A 19225-nucleotide genomic window follows, 5' to 3' on the forward strand; every position below is an offset into this window, starting at 1 on the left:
CTTAAAGGGATTTTTTTCAAGTTTTCAATACTCTCAGCAACATGGGAATGGATCAATATGTTTGCTTTGTGCAAATATATGCAGATTTATTATTCGAAATGAATTAACAACACAGTAGTGACAGAGCTTCACTTATATTCATAGAAAATAGTTTTATCCAATACCTTTTCTTTTTTTTTACCCACTGCTATCAAGTTGCCATCCAACTTTGTTCAAAGGCTTATCATAACACAACCTGTGTTAACTTACTTTAACCAACTGCATCTTTTGGGGGGAAAAAAGTTTCAAAGGTAAAACATTCAGTTATGAGGGTCCAAACATTGCTCTTGTTCATATGAAGATGATGTGTATTGACTTTCAATTTTTCAATTTTAAAATACCTATAAAAGCTACAAATGACTTCATTATAGTCTGTTTTTGGACATCCGATAATATAGTAGTTTCCAGCATAAAAAAAGAAAAAGTCATACTATAGAATGTCGATTTTTCTCAAAAGTGGTAAAATTTTAAAATGCTACAAATTACTTTATTATAGTCTGTTGATACATATTAGAGCATAGCTTGTCCAAAAATAACAGAAATAAAACATATTATGAGATGTCCAAAAATTGGACAAAACAGTATGTCCTTTTTTGTCATAAGTGGTCAAATTTTAAAATGGCTAAAAATGCTACAAATTACTTTATTATAGTCTGTTGATACATATTACAGCGTAGTTTGTCTATAAATGACAGGAAAAAAAAACATATTATGGGATGTCCAAGAATTGGATGATGTGTATTGACTTTCACTTTATTGGAGACAAATATATGCATGTCAGGGTGGTTGAAAGTGCACTTTTTCTGTAAATCCAACAACGCATCCACTTCTAAATCCTGCTCCTCACCCACAAAGCGCTCCATCACCAGGCCCCCTCCTACCTCACTGACCACCTCCATCACCACACCCCTTCCCGTAGCCTCCGTTCCTCCGAAGCAAATCTCCTTGCTCCTCCCATCAGGACCAAGCACCGAACCTGGGGCGACAGCCTTCTCAATAGCCGCCCCCTCCCTCTGGAACTCTCTCCCAAAAAACAAGAGACTGCTCACGTCCACTCACCTTCAAAAAGCTTGTCAAAACCCAACTGTTCAAGACTGCTTTTAATGTATGACCAATGTTGTTGATTTTAATTGTTTGTTTCTATTTGCAATTGCATTTTCACTCAAAGTGTCTTTGAGTACCTTGCAAAGTGCTCTATAAATAAAATGTATTATTATTATTATTATTATTATTAAATTGACCTCTCAACAGGTTTGTAGAGGCTCATGATTCATTTTAAACTTTTAAAAAATAAAATTTTCATTGTTTTGTTTTTTTCTTGGTTATGAGTGTATTAATGCCCAGGAGCTTGTAGTAACTGGTGTAGCAAAGGAATAAACTTGATTGAGGATGTCTCTGTACTTGCTGATTGAGGGTTCTTGATGCCTTTGGCCACATATATTTTCCCTTTGAGCCAGAAATGATCTGGTCGTACACCCACCTGATCACCTGGAAAAGAAAACTTTCACTTTTAGTCACTTTCTTTGTGTCAGAACACATACATCATTAAAAATAAAACCAGAATAAGATTATCTGAGTTTTCCTTTGATGACCTTGAACACCAAGACCATCTAAATTTGCAGGGGACGTTTCTTTTCATGAATTTAATTTATTCTTAAAATATTCCATGATAAAAAAATGTATGTAAATGACTCTAATACTTCTGCGATGCTTCCTCGGCTTTCTCTTTCTCTCTCTCTCTCTCTCCTCGTTGTATTTGTCGCCGTCGGAGAGAGGCCAGATTTGTGCGAGAACAAACACAAGCACAAAAATAAATTAAGAGATCAAAACCCATAGAGAGGAAATAAGTCAGTATTCCACACCGTGTACAATACAATATCATAGCAAATTAGCAGATTTCAATGGCTTCCACTGACTACCATAGATTTACAATGTTCAGTTGGCTGCAGATCAGTCCTCAATAAATTGTGTCACTTTCCTTTTTTTTCATTAATGGTTCTGATAGACAGTGACTTGTAGATGACCATGAAAAGAAAGCGGCTACTGAGGTGTGAACAGAAAACCTGGGACTACGAGCCAGCAGTAATGAGAACAACAGCATTTGTTCACATCCTACTAAACTGCCATTGTGACCACATTTTAAGTCCAATAAGCTTCTCTACAAAGGTACAACATATAAAACTGTTAAATATATAACTTTTTAGGGCCTTTCAAAATACATTTAATGACATTTCTTTACTCCTTCTTTTCAGACTCAATAGCTTTTATACTCTCTGTAGATATTCTCTTCGTCTCTTTGATATGATTTTCGCTCCTGATCCGCTCGACAACGCTTCCTGCAAACTGTCCCAACCGTAGCTACTGAAAAATGCAAATCAGATTTTTTTTTTTTTTTTTTTTTTTGATACACAGTTATACGTATGTAGTACCTATATCTCCAGTTCCAAAATACAGTGGTGGGCTTAGTCTGAGAAAAAAATGTCCGGAAAGTTTTAAAAGTACTCCTTTGATTGTGTTCGGTACACGTTCCACCGTTCGGTTTGCGCCGGTCCACTTGTGCACCATGTCTCTGTGGGGGGGCAGTCGTTAGTCGGTGGCGACACGAACAGCAAGTTCACAAAGTCTCTGTGTGTCTTTGCCACATGGTCCACTCTGGCGTAATGATCGTATTTGTTGTTTTGCTCTTTGGTCTATAAAAATATGGGAGGTTTACTCCAGCAGAAGGCCTATTCACAGCAGAGAGCGCTCAGTTCAGTTTTTAACGGTCCAAGAAGCAACAGGGTCCGGTCTGTAATGATCCCGTCTTTGCTCTGGAACTCCTGCTCTAGAGGCGAGGAGAGAGATGTTGGGGGAAATCCCTTATTCGAAGCAGTTAGCAGTTTCACACACAGTACTTCCAATGAGGCAAAAACCATTCATGGGATTTTTAAGACGTCCGATCCTCCGTGGCACGAGCGGGTGCTGCTAATTTCACAGAGCAGGCAGATAGAGTGGAAAGGAGGTGGACGCAAACTTTGTGACCCAACGACAGATAGCAGGAGGGAGCAGTCACAAACCCGGAGGGGCCGTTCACAGGAAATGGAAAGTGTTTTAGAGCGAGTAGTTTGTCCAGTGTCCCTTAAACAGTCGCTCCCTGGTTTTCCCGTCTCTGGCTGTGTTATGAGACCTGTGAATCAACAAGAACAGAGCAAACATCAGGTGATTGTTTCAGCACACGGGCACAGTCTGCTCAGCTCCTGACAGGATTTAAATCACGTCCTGAATGTAAAAAGGCATCATTCTGATTAGATTTGCTGAATATTCTGTACCGTCTGAATATTGAACATTTTATGTTTTGAAATATGAATGAAAATACGATCTGAAATCTTACATGCAACAGCACAGTTTGTTTAACAATTCAGATATTTGACATTTACCCAAGTCATTGGAATTCAGGTTCGTCTTTGCAGAATAAATGCAATTGCGCTCTCTCAAACAAAAGAAAATTATTTGTTTAAAATTTTGAGGGGAAAAAAGGTAATTCGCTTTCTTTCAGAGAGTTAGGTGAAAGAACTGATACCCCTCTTACGTCTGTAAAGACTGGAAACAGCCACCCTTGCTTGTTTAAAGGTAACAAAATCTGTCTTCCAACTCATCTAAATCTCATTAATTACCTTGCGATAGCTTCTTTTATCCGTACAAATCAACTGAAGTGTAAATCCAGCCTTATATTTGGCATACAGACATGAGAGCAATATTGTTATCTAACGTCATCAAGAAAGAGAATCGTATATTTGAAAAAACAAAAACAAAAAAAACAATGAACAATTCCTTTAAATGTCCAGTAGGGCTGGGCAACTTGGGTAAAATCATCTTTTTCCATAAACATAAATTTCACATCTCGTAACAATATATATCATATATAGGATGTTTTCTGGTTATTCATAAATTGTCTAAATGACATAACCGCATGGTGAAGCTTATTTTTGTATACCTGATACTCCATGTTAGCACAACAGCACCTCTATGGTTGGACATAGCTTTAGATCAGGGCGTAAAGCATTGTCTAAATTATGTAAAAAAATGTCCGTTACTCAGCTGGGTCACTGTTTTATCAGCATCGCAATAGAAACTATATAAAGTAATGCATCAATGTGTGGGATTTGGTGGCATCTAGTGGTGAGGTTGTAGATTGCAACCAACTGATGACCTCTACTTCCCCCTCCCTTTTCCAGGCATGTAGAGAAACTACAGCAGCCTTCGGGTAACGCAAAAAGACGAAAAGCCCTTGTTGGGCTTGGTTTGGATGTTCTGGGCTACTGTTTAAACATGGCAGTCCAACATGAATGTGAACAAGAAGAGGAATTTGTAAATATGAAGGGCTCATTCTAAGCGAACGGAAAACAACCATTCTTAGTTTCAGGTGATGAGATCCAAATCTTATACACTTCTCCTTTAAGTCTTTAGAATGAAGCTCGTCTCTGCAGTATAAATGCACTGGCTCACTCACATAAACATTTCATGAAATAAACTTATTTGCTCTCTTGAAGAGAGTTAGATGACAAGATTGATGGGATTCTTATGTCTGCATGCTGATTATGAAGATACAGCCAGCAGATGGTTAGCTTTGCTCAGTATAAAAACTGGAACTGAGAAACAGCTGTCTGAAGTTATGAAATATGATGGCCCTCTAAAACTTACAGGTCATATAACGTTTGTTTTATCCGCACAAGAACCAAAGTGCAGCCACCAACTGTTTCCAGTCTTTATGCTAAAAGAAGCTGTCACTCCGCATTTAACACACAGACATTGTAATAGTATCAATCTCCTCATTAACTCTTGCCAAGAAAGCAAATTGTTGAGATGTTGAACTACTATGTGAAACGAAAAAAACAATCATTGCACACTGTGTTATGCTATAAGCCTTATGTGTATACCCATTGCTCCTCACCAAATGGAGGTGTTAATTACGGCACTCTGGTAGAATCGTAAAAATAAAAACCCAACAGCTTACTCTCTGTCTAAATCAAGTGTTTTGCCAGTCAAATATTTAGAATTCTTCAGCGGGTGTAACTCAATAACAAAGCGAGTCTCGCAGTGCAGCGACTGAGAAACAATAAATCTACCAACAGAAAGACAAATCTGGAATCCTCCTCACCATCTGGCCCCCGCCAGTCACAAAGCCAACTTGACAGAGCTGCCGATGCCTTCCAAGACTGCTGAAGTTTAATTCATAATGATGAACCTGATGATTTTACAGGGAGCAAATTGCCATGAAAGGGGCAGGTGTTGGATGGAATACTAGCATGTATCACAGATGACATCGTCTGATGCTCTGAGAATAAAAAACATCTCAATGATCTTGGGGCTTAATAGAGATAATGTCATGGTTTTGTTGGAGCTGGGCATGAAATGAGCCAGAGGTGTAACAGCTTAAAGCAGGGGCATGGCTGTGCTAACTGCTCGGCTGTGACTGCTGCACAAACAGGTGTTTAATCCCACTGTTAGCACAGTGCTTATAACTCAACGCCTCCTACTGGGCACGCTGAGATTACTGTGGCACTAAATGGTGAAAAAGCTACAGATAAAATGGAAGCAGGACAGAATAACTGCATAGAAGTATAGGTCTTTCTCAAACTGGCCTCTGTTATGAAGTGAAGTCTCTGTGACTGAATGAAGCGTCCTTTATTTAGGTCCTATATTTGCTTCCGATCAAACTTCCTTTCTGTTGGAAATAGGAAATGTCATAATCTTTCATAACAATGGTTTCATATCAAGCGGCAACTTTTTACTTCCATTCATACATTTTCATCCGCTTATCCGGGGCCGGGTCGCGAGGGCAGCAGGCTAAGCAGGGCATTCCAGATGGGAGACCCCGAGGCGTTCCCAGGCCATGTGAGAGATATAATCCCTCTACCGTGTTCTGGGTCTTCCCCGGGACTCCTAATACTACACTACTACTACCTACTTTTTAATAAAACTCAAATAAAAATTACTTTAATTATCCCCGAGGCTAAATTCAGTTAGTCTGGTAACTCTGTTAGAATGAGACAGCCTGATGGCTGGAGGAGCGAAGGATCTTTTGAATCTCTCCGTCCTGCAACAGAGAGAGAAGAGCTGTCCGCTGCTGTTTTTTGGTCCATAAAGGTTTTGTGTAGCAGATGATCCGGAAATTTCAAGATGTACTCGAACATCTTGACATTGCATCTCTCCATCACCTCCTCCAATAAGCTACAAAAGTAACAGTCCAACTGTAGAGTGAATGTAACTGTAAACACTAAGCCTATGGAGAAAAATCTGAATCAGAAACAATTTGTTTTGGTGCATAAACAAGACTAATATAAAATAAATAGAAAAATATAGAAAAAGTATTCTGTTTTAAAAAAAAAAGTATTTACAGTGTCAATGAGCGAGGCAGGAATACACAAAGATATAATTTTGGGGAGGTGCAAAGGTTCAAACTATACTAATAATTAAATTGAATATGTAATGCACAGAGAAACAAAAAAGTCTAATAAATAAAACTTCCAAGTTTTTAGGTCACATTTGTCTCTCTCTTTCCTTTCTCTTTCTGATAAACATCTAATTTTTCACTCTTAATGAGCTGCTTGGTTTTTGCAACAGTGAAAATAACAGTTATAGCATTTTCTAGACTAGACAGAGGTGTATTTTATCCCTAATACAGTGTAACATTTAAGTTTTTGATGTCTGTACAGCGATATTAATGCCTAGCTTAGTTTGAGCAGCAAGCGTTGGTATGGCTAGTTGCACAGAAGTACATTTGTACGGAGTGTGGACCATGATGAACACAAAGTGGCATTTAATGTGGTCAGTAAGTCAGCATGGATACAGACGTCGGCAGCACTTTCTATGACGCCCATTTCTATAATGCATTATTAACATAAGTATAGCACCATATAATTATATGAGCACTTTATACGCACATGTAAATATATGTAATGCCTATTATCAATAATTATAACACATCATGAAGCAATTTATGACTAATAAGGTCGAGGGTTATAATTAATAAATGCTGGTTGCATACTCACTTTTTGTAAGGATATTGGTGTTTCGATTGTCATAGCTGTAATACAGTGTATTTCACAATGCATTATAATTACTGTTATAATGCATTATAATTATGCGTTATAGGGTTAAGCTAATTCTAACCCTATAACACATAAAATGGTGTGATATTTCTAATATCACATTATAATGTGATTATGGTAGGGGGTTAGACTAATCCTAACCATGTAATGCATCATAAGTGTGTTGCATTATAGACATGGGCTTCATAGAAAGTGTCACTCCTTGCTAATTTGTTTGGGATGGCATTCAAATATGGTGGACCAACGTAGTGGAAGTGGGTAAGGAGAGGGTGTAGGGGGTCGCTTGAGAAAGGCCCATAGTTGTTGGATTCTCAAGAGGAATGGAATGCAAATGAATTTAAATAGACGCCCAGGCATAGACGGTCCTGTTTTATGGAAGTCGGAGTCTACCATGGTAATTTTCTTATATTCTCTCTGTGTTCCTCTGCTTTTTTCACACACCCACACTGTGGCAAATGGTTCCCCATAAATCTCACACACAAATCTCATCTCAGGGAAATGCAAGCCTTCTATTAAAAAGAGGAACGAATGTCAGATGAATATGAGATGAATTTGCCCTATGAATAAAATTCACAGGCCCTAGGTGATTATTACCTCGGGTTTATCAGGAAACGACCATATTACTCTATTTTATATCTTATAACAGTGAGAGAATATTTTACATTCTTGCGCCAGAGGAATGCAAAGAGCTGAGAGAAATGTGATGCAGGGCCCGTCTGGCTATTGAACACACGGACAAACTGTGAGTACAGTGGGCTCTGGCTGTCCAAACAAGACCCAAAAGAAAATTAGACTTTTCAAGTGAGACTGATAACTGCTGCAGGTGTCATAGTAACAGAAGGGGACAGAATCCATCTGTGTTAATGTCCAATTTGTGCACATTCCTCTTGTTATGGAGCTAGCAGGCAATCCACTCAATACATATTGATATGCACCCAGCAGCATTCAATCGAGGACAAGGAAAACATTAAACATTTGATTTCAGGGGCGTTACTTGGAGCTTCCTGTCTCCGGGCAAAGCTAAAATGCTTTGATGTATAAATGAGATTGCATATGTGCTGGCTTTCATATGCATTTTGCATGTGCATTCAAGTGAAGATACATGCAGCCACATCTGTTCGAGCTAAAGGAAATTATACACAATGCATATGGAGTCTCTCCAGCTGGGAGTTAAAGTGAGTGCACCCGAACACATGGCCCCGGCTTGACATTTCCTCTCTGCGTGAACTCTTGCTGACTGCCTTCAAAATGTCACAGCACTGTGGCCCACGGTGAACGTGTGAATGGGCACGCATGAAGGCAAATTGATCTGTTTTGCCTCTCCAAACTTTTCATACGGGACTCAGATGGATGTGAATAATGCAGAATCTCAGGACTATGTTGATTAATTGATGTATGATTGATTGGATGATTTTGTACATGCTGGAAGCTTTGCGGCGAGGTGGCGACGAAACATCGGCTAATGGAATAGCTGCTTTGCGGCTCATCTGTCATTCTAAAGTGCTCCTGCTTTTTGCATCAACTTCTTGTTTGTAATACTTGTTCCTGCCCTCGCTGGTTAATGTTAAGCCTCGTGCAGCCGAGCACGCTTCCTCTCAGGATTGTGAGTGTGCAGGCAGCACAATAGCTCGCTAAATGAATATTCATAAGTGAACTTGTAGGTTAAGAATGATCCACGGGTTAATAAGGGATGGGAAATCGCTCATTACATGCTATGAAGTCGGATAATGCCTGAAGCAGACGTGGAGATCAAAATACATGAACATGTATGCACGGGCCTCCAGACACTAGGCCCCATTCCACATTAGGAGAGTTCAAAGCTATCTTGGGTGTTATGTCATTATCAACCCTTTCATATTGCATTTCTTCAGAACATCAAAGCAAACACAGTTCAGTATCTGCATTCTATAATATGATCAGAACTTTAATGCTCAAGGGGGGACATTAGAACAGATTTAACATCACACTCCTACCAGGAAAGAAAGAAAAAAATTGATTTGTTTTAGATACAAACAATTTGAAATGTTCCCTGATGTCCCTCAATACTCTGTAATGTGTAGATTCTATCTGTTCTTGTATTGTAAGCTACTGTATCACATGCCACTGCGTAGCATCAGAAGATTGCAGGCGATGTGGTCTTGCTTTCCTTTATACACCACATTATGGGATCAAATGTTTAAATCCAATCTTAGATAGCCTTCCATGTTGGTAAAAAGACAATAATCTTCTATATGATGCACTGTGAGAGGATCTGGGTTCGCTGCATGCATTCCATCCTGTGTCTATTTATAGTTTCAAATCTGCTGAAGACTTGCTGTCTGGCCTGAAAAACAGCTGCATCAGATTTTTTTCTTCAAAGCGAATCATAACATGAGCCATAAATGCTGACAATATTGACCGAGAGAAGAGCCTGGTTTTTAGAAACTCTATGAGAGCGGGCATTTTTATGACTTCAGCCTCATCCCTTTTATTGCACTGAACGCTTAATTTACTACATGGCTACTCTCTGTTTCCCAATCACATGCATTAATATCTGGCTGGCGCCTTATTTTACTTCAGCGCAAGGCGCCATCTGACACGATACTTTAAAGACAATATACAAGGCATGCCAATAAAGCAAAGCAAAAACAAGCCGGAAATAAAGCGGCAGGTTTTACTGGTATTGCTGCACACATGGATTTTCTGTGGTTAAACACACACTGGGGACTTGGCAAGCTTATGGAAAAATGAGTAAGGCAAATAAAGGCATCAAACAGGCAGACGGTTGTTTAAATTGTATCTGGATTTATGTGTGTGTCCACGCTTGCATGTTCTGCTAAACCTGGAGGATGATGTGTTTGTGGTCTAAGACAACTATAATACTAGTTGTAATGAGTGATAGTTATCAGATTATGAAAAATAAAAAAAATAAAAATCTATGAGGAACAAAGCTCAATTACCCACTTTGTCAACCCCCAAACACACAAGGAACATTGATTCTGAAAGTGACCACTGGGACATATGGTCACTTTTGCTATTTTTTAAATACAATTTTTTTTAAAAGATTTAAGACCATGGGTGGATTACTGAACTGGCCTAGCAGGCACAGGGGCCCAAAGTATCAGGGGGCCTTCATCAGCAAAATGGGACTTGAAGAAACAAATACCAACCACAAAGCAATGCAAAATGATCACACACAAAAAAAAAACATGAAAAAATTACAAAGAACGCAAAAATAATAACAAAAAGGTGCAAAACACTTAGAAAGAGACACCAAATAACCACAAAGAAACAAAATGACTACAAAGAGACACAAAATAACCATAAAGAGACAAAATGACCACAAAGAGACACAAAATAACCACAAAGAGACACAAAAAAACTATAAAAAGGGTTAAAACAATCATTAAGAGATACAAAAAGACCACAAACAGACACAAAATACTGACAAAGTGACCACAAATAAACATTAAACAACCACACAGACACTTGGCAACTGCAAAGAGACACAAAATAACTACAAAACGGACTAAACAAACACAAAGAGACACAAAACGACCATGCACAAAAAAAAACCCCACCAACATGTAAAACAACGACAAGAGGCAAGACTACCACAAAATCTGTCGGTAACGCTTTATATTAAGGTCCTTGTAATAACCATTAATTAACAAGTAATAAGGCCCTTGTAAGTCCTTACTAGATGCTTATTAACATTATTGTGTGTTTAGCTTATATAAGTGTTAATAGTGGCATTACAAACACCCATGACCCACCCATTATATCTTTGCCATGCCTTTATTAATCTTATTTTGTTTGCTGATTGATATTAAAATATACTTTATTGCTCATCTATTATAAGTTAACTATAAGTTAACTATGCTTTTTGCAAGGTCAGGATCTAAAGCAAGAACAATGCCTTATTACTTGTTAATTAATGGTTATTAAGGACCTTATTATAAAGCGTTACCAATCTGTCTTAGTCCAACGTCAAAGGAAAGGGTTAAATGGGGAGGGGCTTGCTGTTGTACCTTGCTGCCTCCATGAGGCCCTTGGTGCTCTGTAGCTGCTTGTGTTGCTTCCTGCCTTTGCGGGACCAGGGTTTGGGTGGAGTAGTTGTGATGTTGGTGGTGGTGGTGGTGGTGGTGGTGGCTGTGGTAGGGTGGTGTTGGCAGATGGTTTTTGGCTGTCTGTCAAGGGGTCATCAATGCTCTCCATAGTGCAAGAGTGTCGAGGGGGACTCTTGTCGCGTCATAGAGCCTGGGGGAGAGAGGGAGAGGGGAAGGTGGTATGGTTATTAAGCTCATAATGACGATGTTTTGTTTTTATTTTATTAGGTTCCAGATTTAGACACAGTCACAGCACCATCACCACCATTATCAAATTTTCTCAGTAAGGTGTCTTGACAATGTGCCTGCTTGACTTTGTAAAAAACCCTGATGAGCTGTTTTGTGTTTGTGTATCACAAGGAAATGTTTTCTGCTTATTAAATATAGAGGTGTGGGAGGGAAACGTACAAAACCAAAGTACAAAGAGGCTTGTGTTTTTCCTGTGATGTTTTTTAAGTGACCATTGACTTGTTATATAATAAAGTTAAATAAAGTGCAATAAAATAAATCATGGATTTGTTATTTTTAAAGCAGGGCGCAACGCCAACTTTAAAAAGTGGTTGCCAGGTTTGTGGTCAGGCATCAGCTGAAAACATGGTTGCCATTTTTAGTAACATCATATTTTGAGAAATTAAGACACAATGTAGTTACATCTTAATAATGAAACTATGACATAAAAGAATACAAGCTTTATTACAGTAACTGAACACAAATTATTGGTAGCTTGCGTTTTATTCGACACTTTGAATTTGAATCTTACACTACCAGCTGTGTCCACCCTTAATTGCTATATGGGTTAATGACATGATCTGATCCAGTGTCAGTTGGTGTAACCAGTATTTTTTTTTCATAAAAATCTGATTATATACAGGAAAACAAAAGTGAACCAAAACGAGAAAAAAAAAATTACAATCCACGTTTACATTGCAACATTATGATATATAACAAATTTTACATAATTTGTCAAAACTTTAGAAAAAAATGGTTGTTTTAAAAATATGTTCTGCTCAATATTGACGAAATATGTTAATGTAGAAATTCTCAGAAAAATGTTTTTAAAAAAAGTAATTATATGTATAAGTCCACTTAAATACACCGTAGGTGGAAAAAGTTTAATATTCTTTAAAAAAAATGTTTAAAAATTATTTTGTGGTTACTCCATTTGACATCTTGCCAACCCTTATTTGTCACTGACCCATATATTTATGACCAATGCAACAAACGTTTAAAAAAATCAGGGTGCACAGATTGCTGCATGTTTTGCTGCATTTGTATTTATTTGTTAAAAGTGGTTGCCACTGAATGAACAAAGTAATCCGATGAATTTCCCGAAATTGTTGACAAAAGCACTATGTCAACCATCACCGTCGAGCCCTGTCTTAAAGTACTTTGTGATTTTCTAATACGACCTATCTATTTAGCCACTTCAACTGTGACTTCCACTTTGGTCCTATCTCAACATCTACTGGATGGATCAACACGTCAACACATTCATGGTTCCCAGATGATCAATCCGAGATGGTGATCCCCCAACTCTGTCTTTAGTGCCATGATCAGGTACAGATCAAATAGTCGATTACTATGACCAAATAGCTGCATAATGACAACCTATCAGCATCATGCCAACACACAAAACTAAGATGGTCAACATTGTAAACTGTGCACCTAACAAGCATGTTAATATTATTAGTGTAAGCATATTAGCATTGCTAGTATAGATGTAGACTCTTGTTATTCCATTAACCCATTGGTGAATGCATATTTATAACATTTGGTGGAAGTCTTGCATTTTGGCATAAATACTTCAAAGACAACTTTGACATTTTTAGATACAAAAAAAGAAAAATTATTCTTTTATAAAACATTTTTTAATATGGATGTTCTTATGCTGCATATATGCATATCTTTGACCGTGCTCATTGTAGTTTCTGATGCAGCTATTGTCTTATCATACTACATTTTGTCTTGAGGCACATGGGACTTTTTTTTGTTATGGTATTTGAAGCCCAGAGAACACTTCCACCTAAGGGAATCAATTGGCATCACAATCTAATAAAAAACATATCTCCAAAATTAATGAGATTAATTGGATTTTCTGCATCATCACAAAACTAAAAACACTACTGATTTTCTCAGCTCTTGAGCGGTTTGATGGATAAACACATGATTTTCAGTTGCAACAACACTCTGTATTCCTGGTGTGTGAGTGGATTCACTATCTTTGCATTTGTTGTTACCTTTTTGGAATGAACTCACAGCTCTTATAATTGGGTACCGCCTGCAACCACTGAAATCAATTACATTTTTTGGCCACATGGAAAAGGCTGAAATTTAAAAACTGGGCAGAGTACTACACTTAGGTGCGCTTTCATTGGATACCAGTTGCTTTTGGTTTAAGCAACACTGCTCACTTTACAGTTCAATCCCAAGAGCTCTTAGGCTCTTAATAAGAACCTAAAAAGACAGACTTTGTCTTTCTTGTCGTCCGTCCCAATATCTTTCCCACCTTCCACTAAAATGGAGGATTTGGTATTTTCCAAGCGGAGGGACGATGTGCTGACTTGGCTCCCTCTAGAAAGAAGCTGGCAGACACAGCTAATGGTTAGCAGCAACAGGGTTTCTTTTTCTTTCTCCCTTTCTCTTGGCCTGTCTGGGGTGGCCAAGCAGCTGTCTTCTTAGTGGTGATTCTGTTCAACCCACTGTTGGATGTGCCTGGAGGGCCCAGAGGGATCAATTACCAAGGCCGGTACCGACCCAGAACCACAGGGGGGAGGGGGGCATGGTGATGGTGGGCGCAGAGGGGGAGGGCTTTGGGGGATCCCATCAGACCTAGTCTAAACCGGATCCACAGAGAGAAAGAAACAAGAAAGGAAGTGATGGTAGGGGGGTGGGGGGTATCGGAGGGAGGCCCCTCAGCACATGCTTACAAACCCCAATCGAAACAGCTTTTTCATACTCTGCCGAACACATGCTGTCGCTGGCAGATGCATACATGCGTAAATACTCTGGGAGCTTACCGGGAGACACAGACTGGCCTGGGGATTGTCATGTGTAAACGACACCCTTTGTAAAAAACTTCACATTTGTGTGAAGTTGAAAAAAAGCCACCATCTCCATGCATATACATAACAACACGTTGTATGTTGAATCATAGCCTCTGGAGGTACTTACAGTATACCTCCAGAGTGTATAAAATATGCATGAGCTTGCAGTATCCAACGACATACTACTCATCCTCTTCTCCCTTCTAGAGAATCACTCTCTCCTCTCTGAAAAAGTCTTGATTACAGTAATCACAGTCTTTCTCTCAGTTGGTGCCACTTCTGTTCATAGCACTCTGTTCACAGCCTAAATACCCCCAATCAGGGCCGACCTAATGGAACGTATGATTAAGACCTAGTTGCACATTTAATGATCTTTAGTCATTTCAATTGTTCCGCTTTCAGTCACTGTTCCCTACAATATCTACAGAATGACTGTGCAGTATCATTACGTGCAGCGCTCAACAAAACAAGTCAATGCATTTGACTGAATTTCAGAATAACAAATGCTTTCATATTGCTGTGCATGAATCATTGAAAACACTGGCTAAAGCATGTGTAATCTATTGGATGCTATGTCAACAGCATGACAGAAGTGAGAAATTATCTTGCCAGTTTGTTCCTGCAGTTGGATTATAACTTAGTGGAAGAAAAAAATACTTTTTGAAAGGACTTATGCAGTGAAAGGCTTAACAACAAGAGCCTTCGCTTGATGTGCAGCAACTGACTTAAATAATGTTTTACGATTCTGTGCGTCTTACTGGCCAGAATCTCTTTTCTCTGTCTTTCACTCACACTGCTCTTTTCTTCCCTCACAGTGCTTTTCTGTCTCTTTTTTTTAAATTGTTCGTCTTATCGGGCTGTCACAAAAGCCGCCAGATAACCCGAGGTGATTTCGTTCTCTCCTCTAATGGCGCACTCACTCGCCGAGCTCCCCGCGTCGGCACATGCAGAGAGAGATAGCTCCTTGCGCCGTTTCATCTGCCAGTCTAAAATGGTGGAGGGCACAATGCAGAGCATCCTCCTCTCTGGAGAGAGACGGCAGTAAGCCTTTCACTGAGAGAAGGAGGTATAGGAGATGACTGCTGAGACTACATATCGCTTTGCCAAGAGAGAGCGCTTTGGAAAGGCAGCAAAGGCAGCATTTGACTGTGGTAACTGTGTGATAAAATGTAAATTCACATCATTTAGTGTCATGGGGGGAGGAAAGTATATTGGGAGTAGGGAATTAACCCCTGGTTGCTATAGAAAAGGGTTTCTCTAGCTGCCGATTTATTGCAGATGAGCTTTTCAGGGAACATGGCATAGTGTGTCGTCAGGACGCTGCGACACTAACATGTTAGTTTGGCCAAAATGTGATTATAGTTACTGCACTGTAGGATAGAACACAGCACAGCATTAGAAAATCAAGGTAAATGTCATACTCAATCTGTGTTTTAAATATCTGATTAATAAGAGTACATTCAGTCCATAATACAATCTCCTCTACCTGCCCTCCTTAGTTACTTTTGCTGGCATTTGAGTATAATGGCACATAAGGCAGCTTGGTAGTCATATTTGAAACAATTGCAGTATTCAATTGCACACAGAAATAAGCAACAGCAGGCCTGACATTGAATTTTGTTGGCTGATACGAAGGCACCTTTAATTATCTGTTGTTTTATTTTAAACTAATTCCAACGTTAAACTCTGAGTTTAAAAAAAAGAGAAGAGCCCTTAAGTCTTTACATCTTGGTCAATTTATATTTTGGATAAGCTGGATAAATAATGAACATAATGCTAAAAACTGAGCTTGTTAGCCCTGGTGTGACAGTGCAGTATTACAAATAAAAAAACTTAACTTAAATGTATATTGTAAAAATTTGAATGTTCCTGTTAAACATGACTAGAGTTTCAAATAATGCACTAAACATATGCGATCCAATGTGATCCATGTGAACAAAAGTCTGGGGTTTCTAACAGTCTTTTTGCACTCTTGACTTGAGCTAACATAAGCTTGTGATGGATTTTTATGTTCATCCTATCCAAGCATTTAACTCTACGTTTTTAAATTACATACACTGCTACATGTAGCTAGCTCAATTAGATTGTTTTTTCCTTTTTTTCCTTTTTGAAGCTTTCACTGGTGATTCTTTATTGCAAAAAGTGCTGCTATACTCCACTACAGAGACACAGAAAGCACATATCCTGAAACGCTGACCAATCAGAGCAGACTCGGCTTTTTCAGGAGGTGGACTTAAAGAGACAGGCATCCGAGTATCTCAGACAGAGGGTGAATAGAGATGCAGCATCCATGGGCAGTAGGAGAAAAGAGTTAAAATTGAGAAAAAAGGTTGATGTTTTAGCATTAAAGCATGTAAATAAATTCCAGAAGGGATTCAAAACACAAGTATGAACCTAAAAATGTGCATAATAGGTCCCCTTTAATGTTTTTAAAATGTATTTTCAAGGAGTGCTACATTTTAACAAGAGAAAATATGCTTAGTTACAGCTGCTGAGCTATGATTGGACAAATGCTATTCAGGGGTGGGGTTTAGTACTCTTCATTTGTTATGTTATGATAGATCTCCCTGGCCAGCATTTCTGTAAGTGATTATTTATCATTTTTATGCCCATACGGGTTGCTATAAAGCATGCTTTTTGGCAGACACTCACTTTTATGTACTCAGGTAAAACAAGAAAACAGAATAAAGTGCTTACTGATGGACATGCAGTTGAGTGTCCATGTGCATTTTATTGTTTCATTAATACAGTTAAGTGAACCCAAGGAGCTCATTTACAGTCTCATAGCTCGATATGGTTCATCTGAGGAATTCCATTTTCTGTTAGGTCAACCCTTTAGAGGAGAAACTTGTCACTATATTGGCGAGACTCTTGATACTGAAATAAATTATGTGTCGTGGCTTCACAAGTGCACCTCTGTTTGATGTGTGTCCTTTTCAGCTGCGGCTATTGCGCGCTGCTAATAAAAGTAACCTCGCTCAAAACGTCACTGTCAACAATAAGCAATGTACATATCAATCTTCATATGTTTCTTCTGGAGCCTGCCCCTAGGAAAATCCATATTGTGTTTTTATTGACAGGAACAACATGTACTCTACAACGCAGGGTCAGACTAAGATGAATGCACGGAGAGGAGGAGAGAAAAAGTGCGAGACAAGGAGGGAGAAAATGTGAAAGTGAAAAAGACTGCGAAGGAGTCAAGCTGAGGGAAAACAAGAATGCGAGGAAGTTATTTTTACACAGAAGCACATCAAATGGTGGCCGCTGAGGGGTTGAGGGAGAACGCGCAGCATACATCTAATCTGCAGCTCATACCGAGCCGCGTTGCCAACCAAAGGTAGAGACGAGGGCAGCGGTGTCATCCTGAACAACAATCTCCCTTCTGTTTGACAGAGAAAACACAAACTCCCAAACATTTGACCAATACACGCAAACCGCCTCCTGACATTTGTCCAAAATAGCCCTTTATGGGGCTATGGGGCTGAGTCAGATTGACTTGGCTTAGTCAAATGCCCCGAGGGACATGTCTGTTTGTCTGCATTGATGTTTTCGCACAAACACCTGACAGACAGGTCGGACATGCTCACTGGACTGTGCACAGCCAGCAGTCATCCTTAGGCGATATTGGGGCAGCCGCAGTTTGGGTTTAACCTTGAAAAGCCTTAGGGAAGGGGCCATTTGTTCAAAGTTAACCGGAGGGAGGCTGAGGAGTAAATTGTTTGTTTTGTTTTTGGCCCGTCATTCTCCCTAGGGTCAGCAGATAACAAGAGGTTTATGTAATTTTTGCTTCAGAGAATCGGCCTTAACCTTTAAAGCATTTCAGGCAATTTTAGGTTACGCACATGGTTGTTAAGTAAAACCTTCCCAAACTTTCCTCAACTTGATTAAACAGAGCAGTTTTATTAGGCCAGTTCATCTTTCACATAAATGAATATTTTTAAAAGAATTTTAAACAATGGCCTCGAGTCTGCATGTTGCAAGTTATTAGAATCCTTGACAGTGAAAGCTGCTTAAACACACACACTCAGACACACACACGAGCGCGGACAGGCACAGATGAGTGCACATAGCTGTCCAGCCATTTGACTAGCTGTCACCAAGCTTAAAGTAGCCAATGAAGCAAGCAAGAAATACCTGTCACATCTCACATATTGTCAAGCATAAGCCGATGAGAGGTACATTGACTGACATCCTAAGAAGGATGTGAGATGTGCATGTAGGCCAAAGCGAACAGGGCCAGCCTTTACAGGAATGCAGGGACACATATTCATAATTTTGAATATGCAAAACATGAGTAAGAGCATGTTAACATAGGCGTAAGAATGCACATGCATTGCGACCATTAGCCTTCAGATGCACAGTGACCGCTAGATTTACATACTCAACCCCCTCCAACACACACAAGCTCGTTTATCTGTCAAATATAACAAATGGATCCAGCTATATGTTGCCTATGAGTGTGTGTGGGGGCTATCTGTCTGCCCAGATAACAAATTACATTGTAGGTGGACCATGTCACAGCTGTCACCTCCGTCTCCACAACCAGGTATATTGAGGTTGGTGTCAGACTCAGTATGAGCACAGAGGTAGAAGCTGACTGATAACAAACCATATCTTCTGGGTTCAGCATTCAGTGTGTGCATCTGCTACGTGCTTGTGTGTAAGTATGTGTTTGTCTTTTAGCAGGAAGGCATAAACAAGTTAGTCAGCTGATGACTAAATCATGACAGATGCATTAATGATGCCCCACCGGTCCTCAGTGTTCACCCATTGACATTCACAGATAGGGCAGCTGTGTTGTGTGTGTGTGTTGTGTAACACGTTTCTCAACTGAGACCTCTTTAATTGCTACAGTATAGGCTGCGCATACAGGCGGGAGAGCAACAGTGTTTACGTGTCTTGTAAAGCAGTGGGAGGATGCGAAGCGATAAGAAGGTGTGTGTGTGTGTTGGGGGTGAAGTGG

At 39.4% G+C, this 19225-nt stretch overlaps 1 protein-coding gene across 3 annotated transcripts in view; it reads right to left on the reverse strand.

Moving 5' to 3' along the window:
* Nucleotides 1-1874: 1874 nt before the first annotated feature.
* Nucleotides 1875-19225, reverse strand: part of tafa5a (TAFA chemokine like family member 5a) — a 175751-nt gene continuing 158400 nt past the window's right edge. For 2 of the 3 annotated variants that reach the window (XR_009389667.1, XR_009389668.1), the window contains exons 4-5: nt 11141-11369; nt 1875-3205 (exon numbers count right to left, since the gene is read on the reverse strand). Coding sequence is in view for 1 of the 3 variants with exons in the window: in XM_059325636.1 (XP_059181619.1) it covers nt 3197-3205 (9 nt within the window). In the remaining 2 variants the exon portion in view is untranslated. The remainder of the gene's footprint in view (nt 3206-11140; nt 11370-19225) is intronic. The other variant, XM_059325636.1, reaches the window with a different exon arrangement.

This window comes from Centropristis striata, chromosome 22 (assembly GCF_030273125.1).
Source record: "Centropristis striata isolate RG_2023a ecotype Rhode Island chromosome 22, C.striata_1.0, whole genome shotgun sequence".
Lineage (NCBI taxonomy): Eukaryota > Metazoa > Chordata > Actinopteri > Perciformes > Serranidae > Centropristis > Centropristis striata.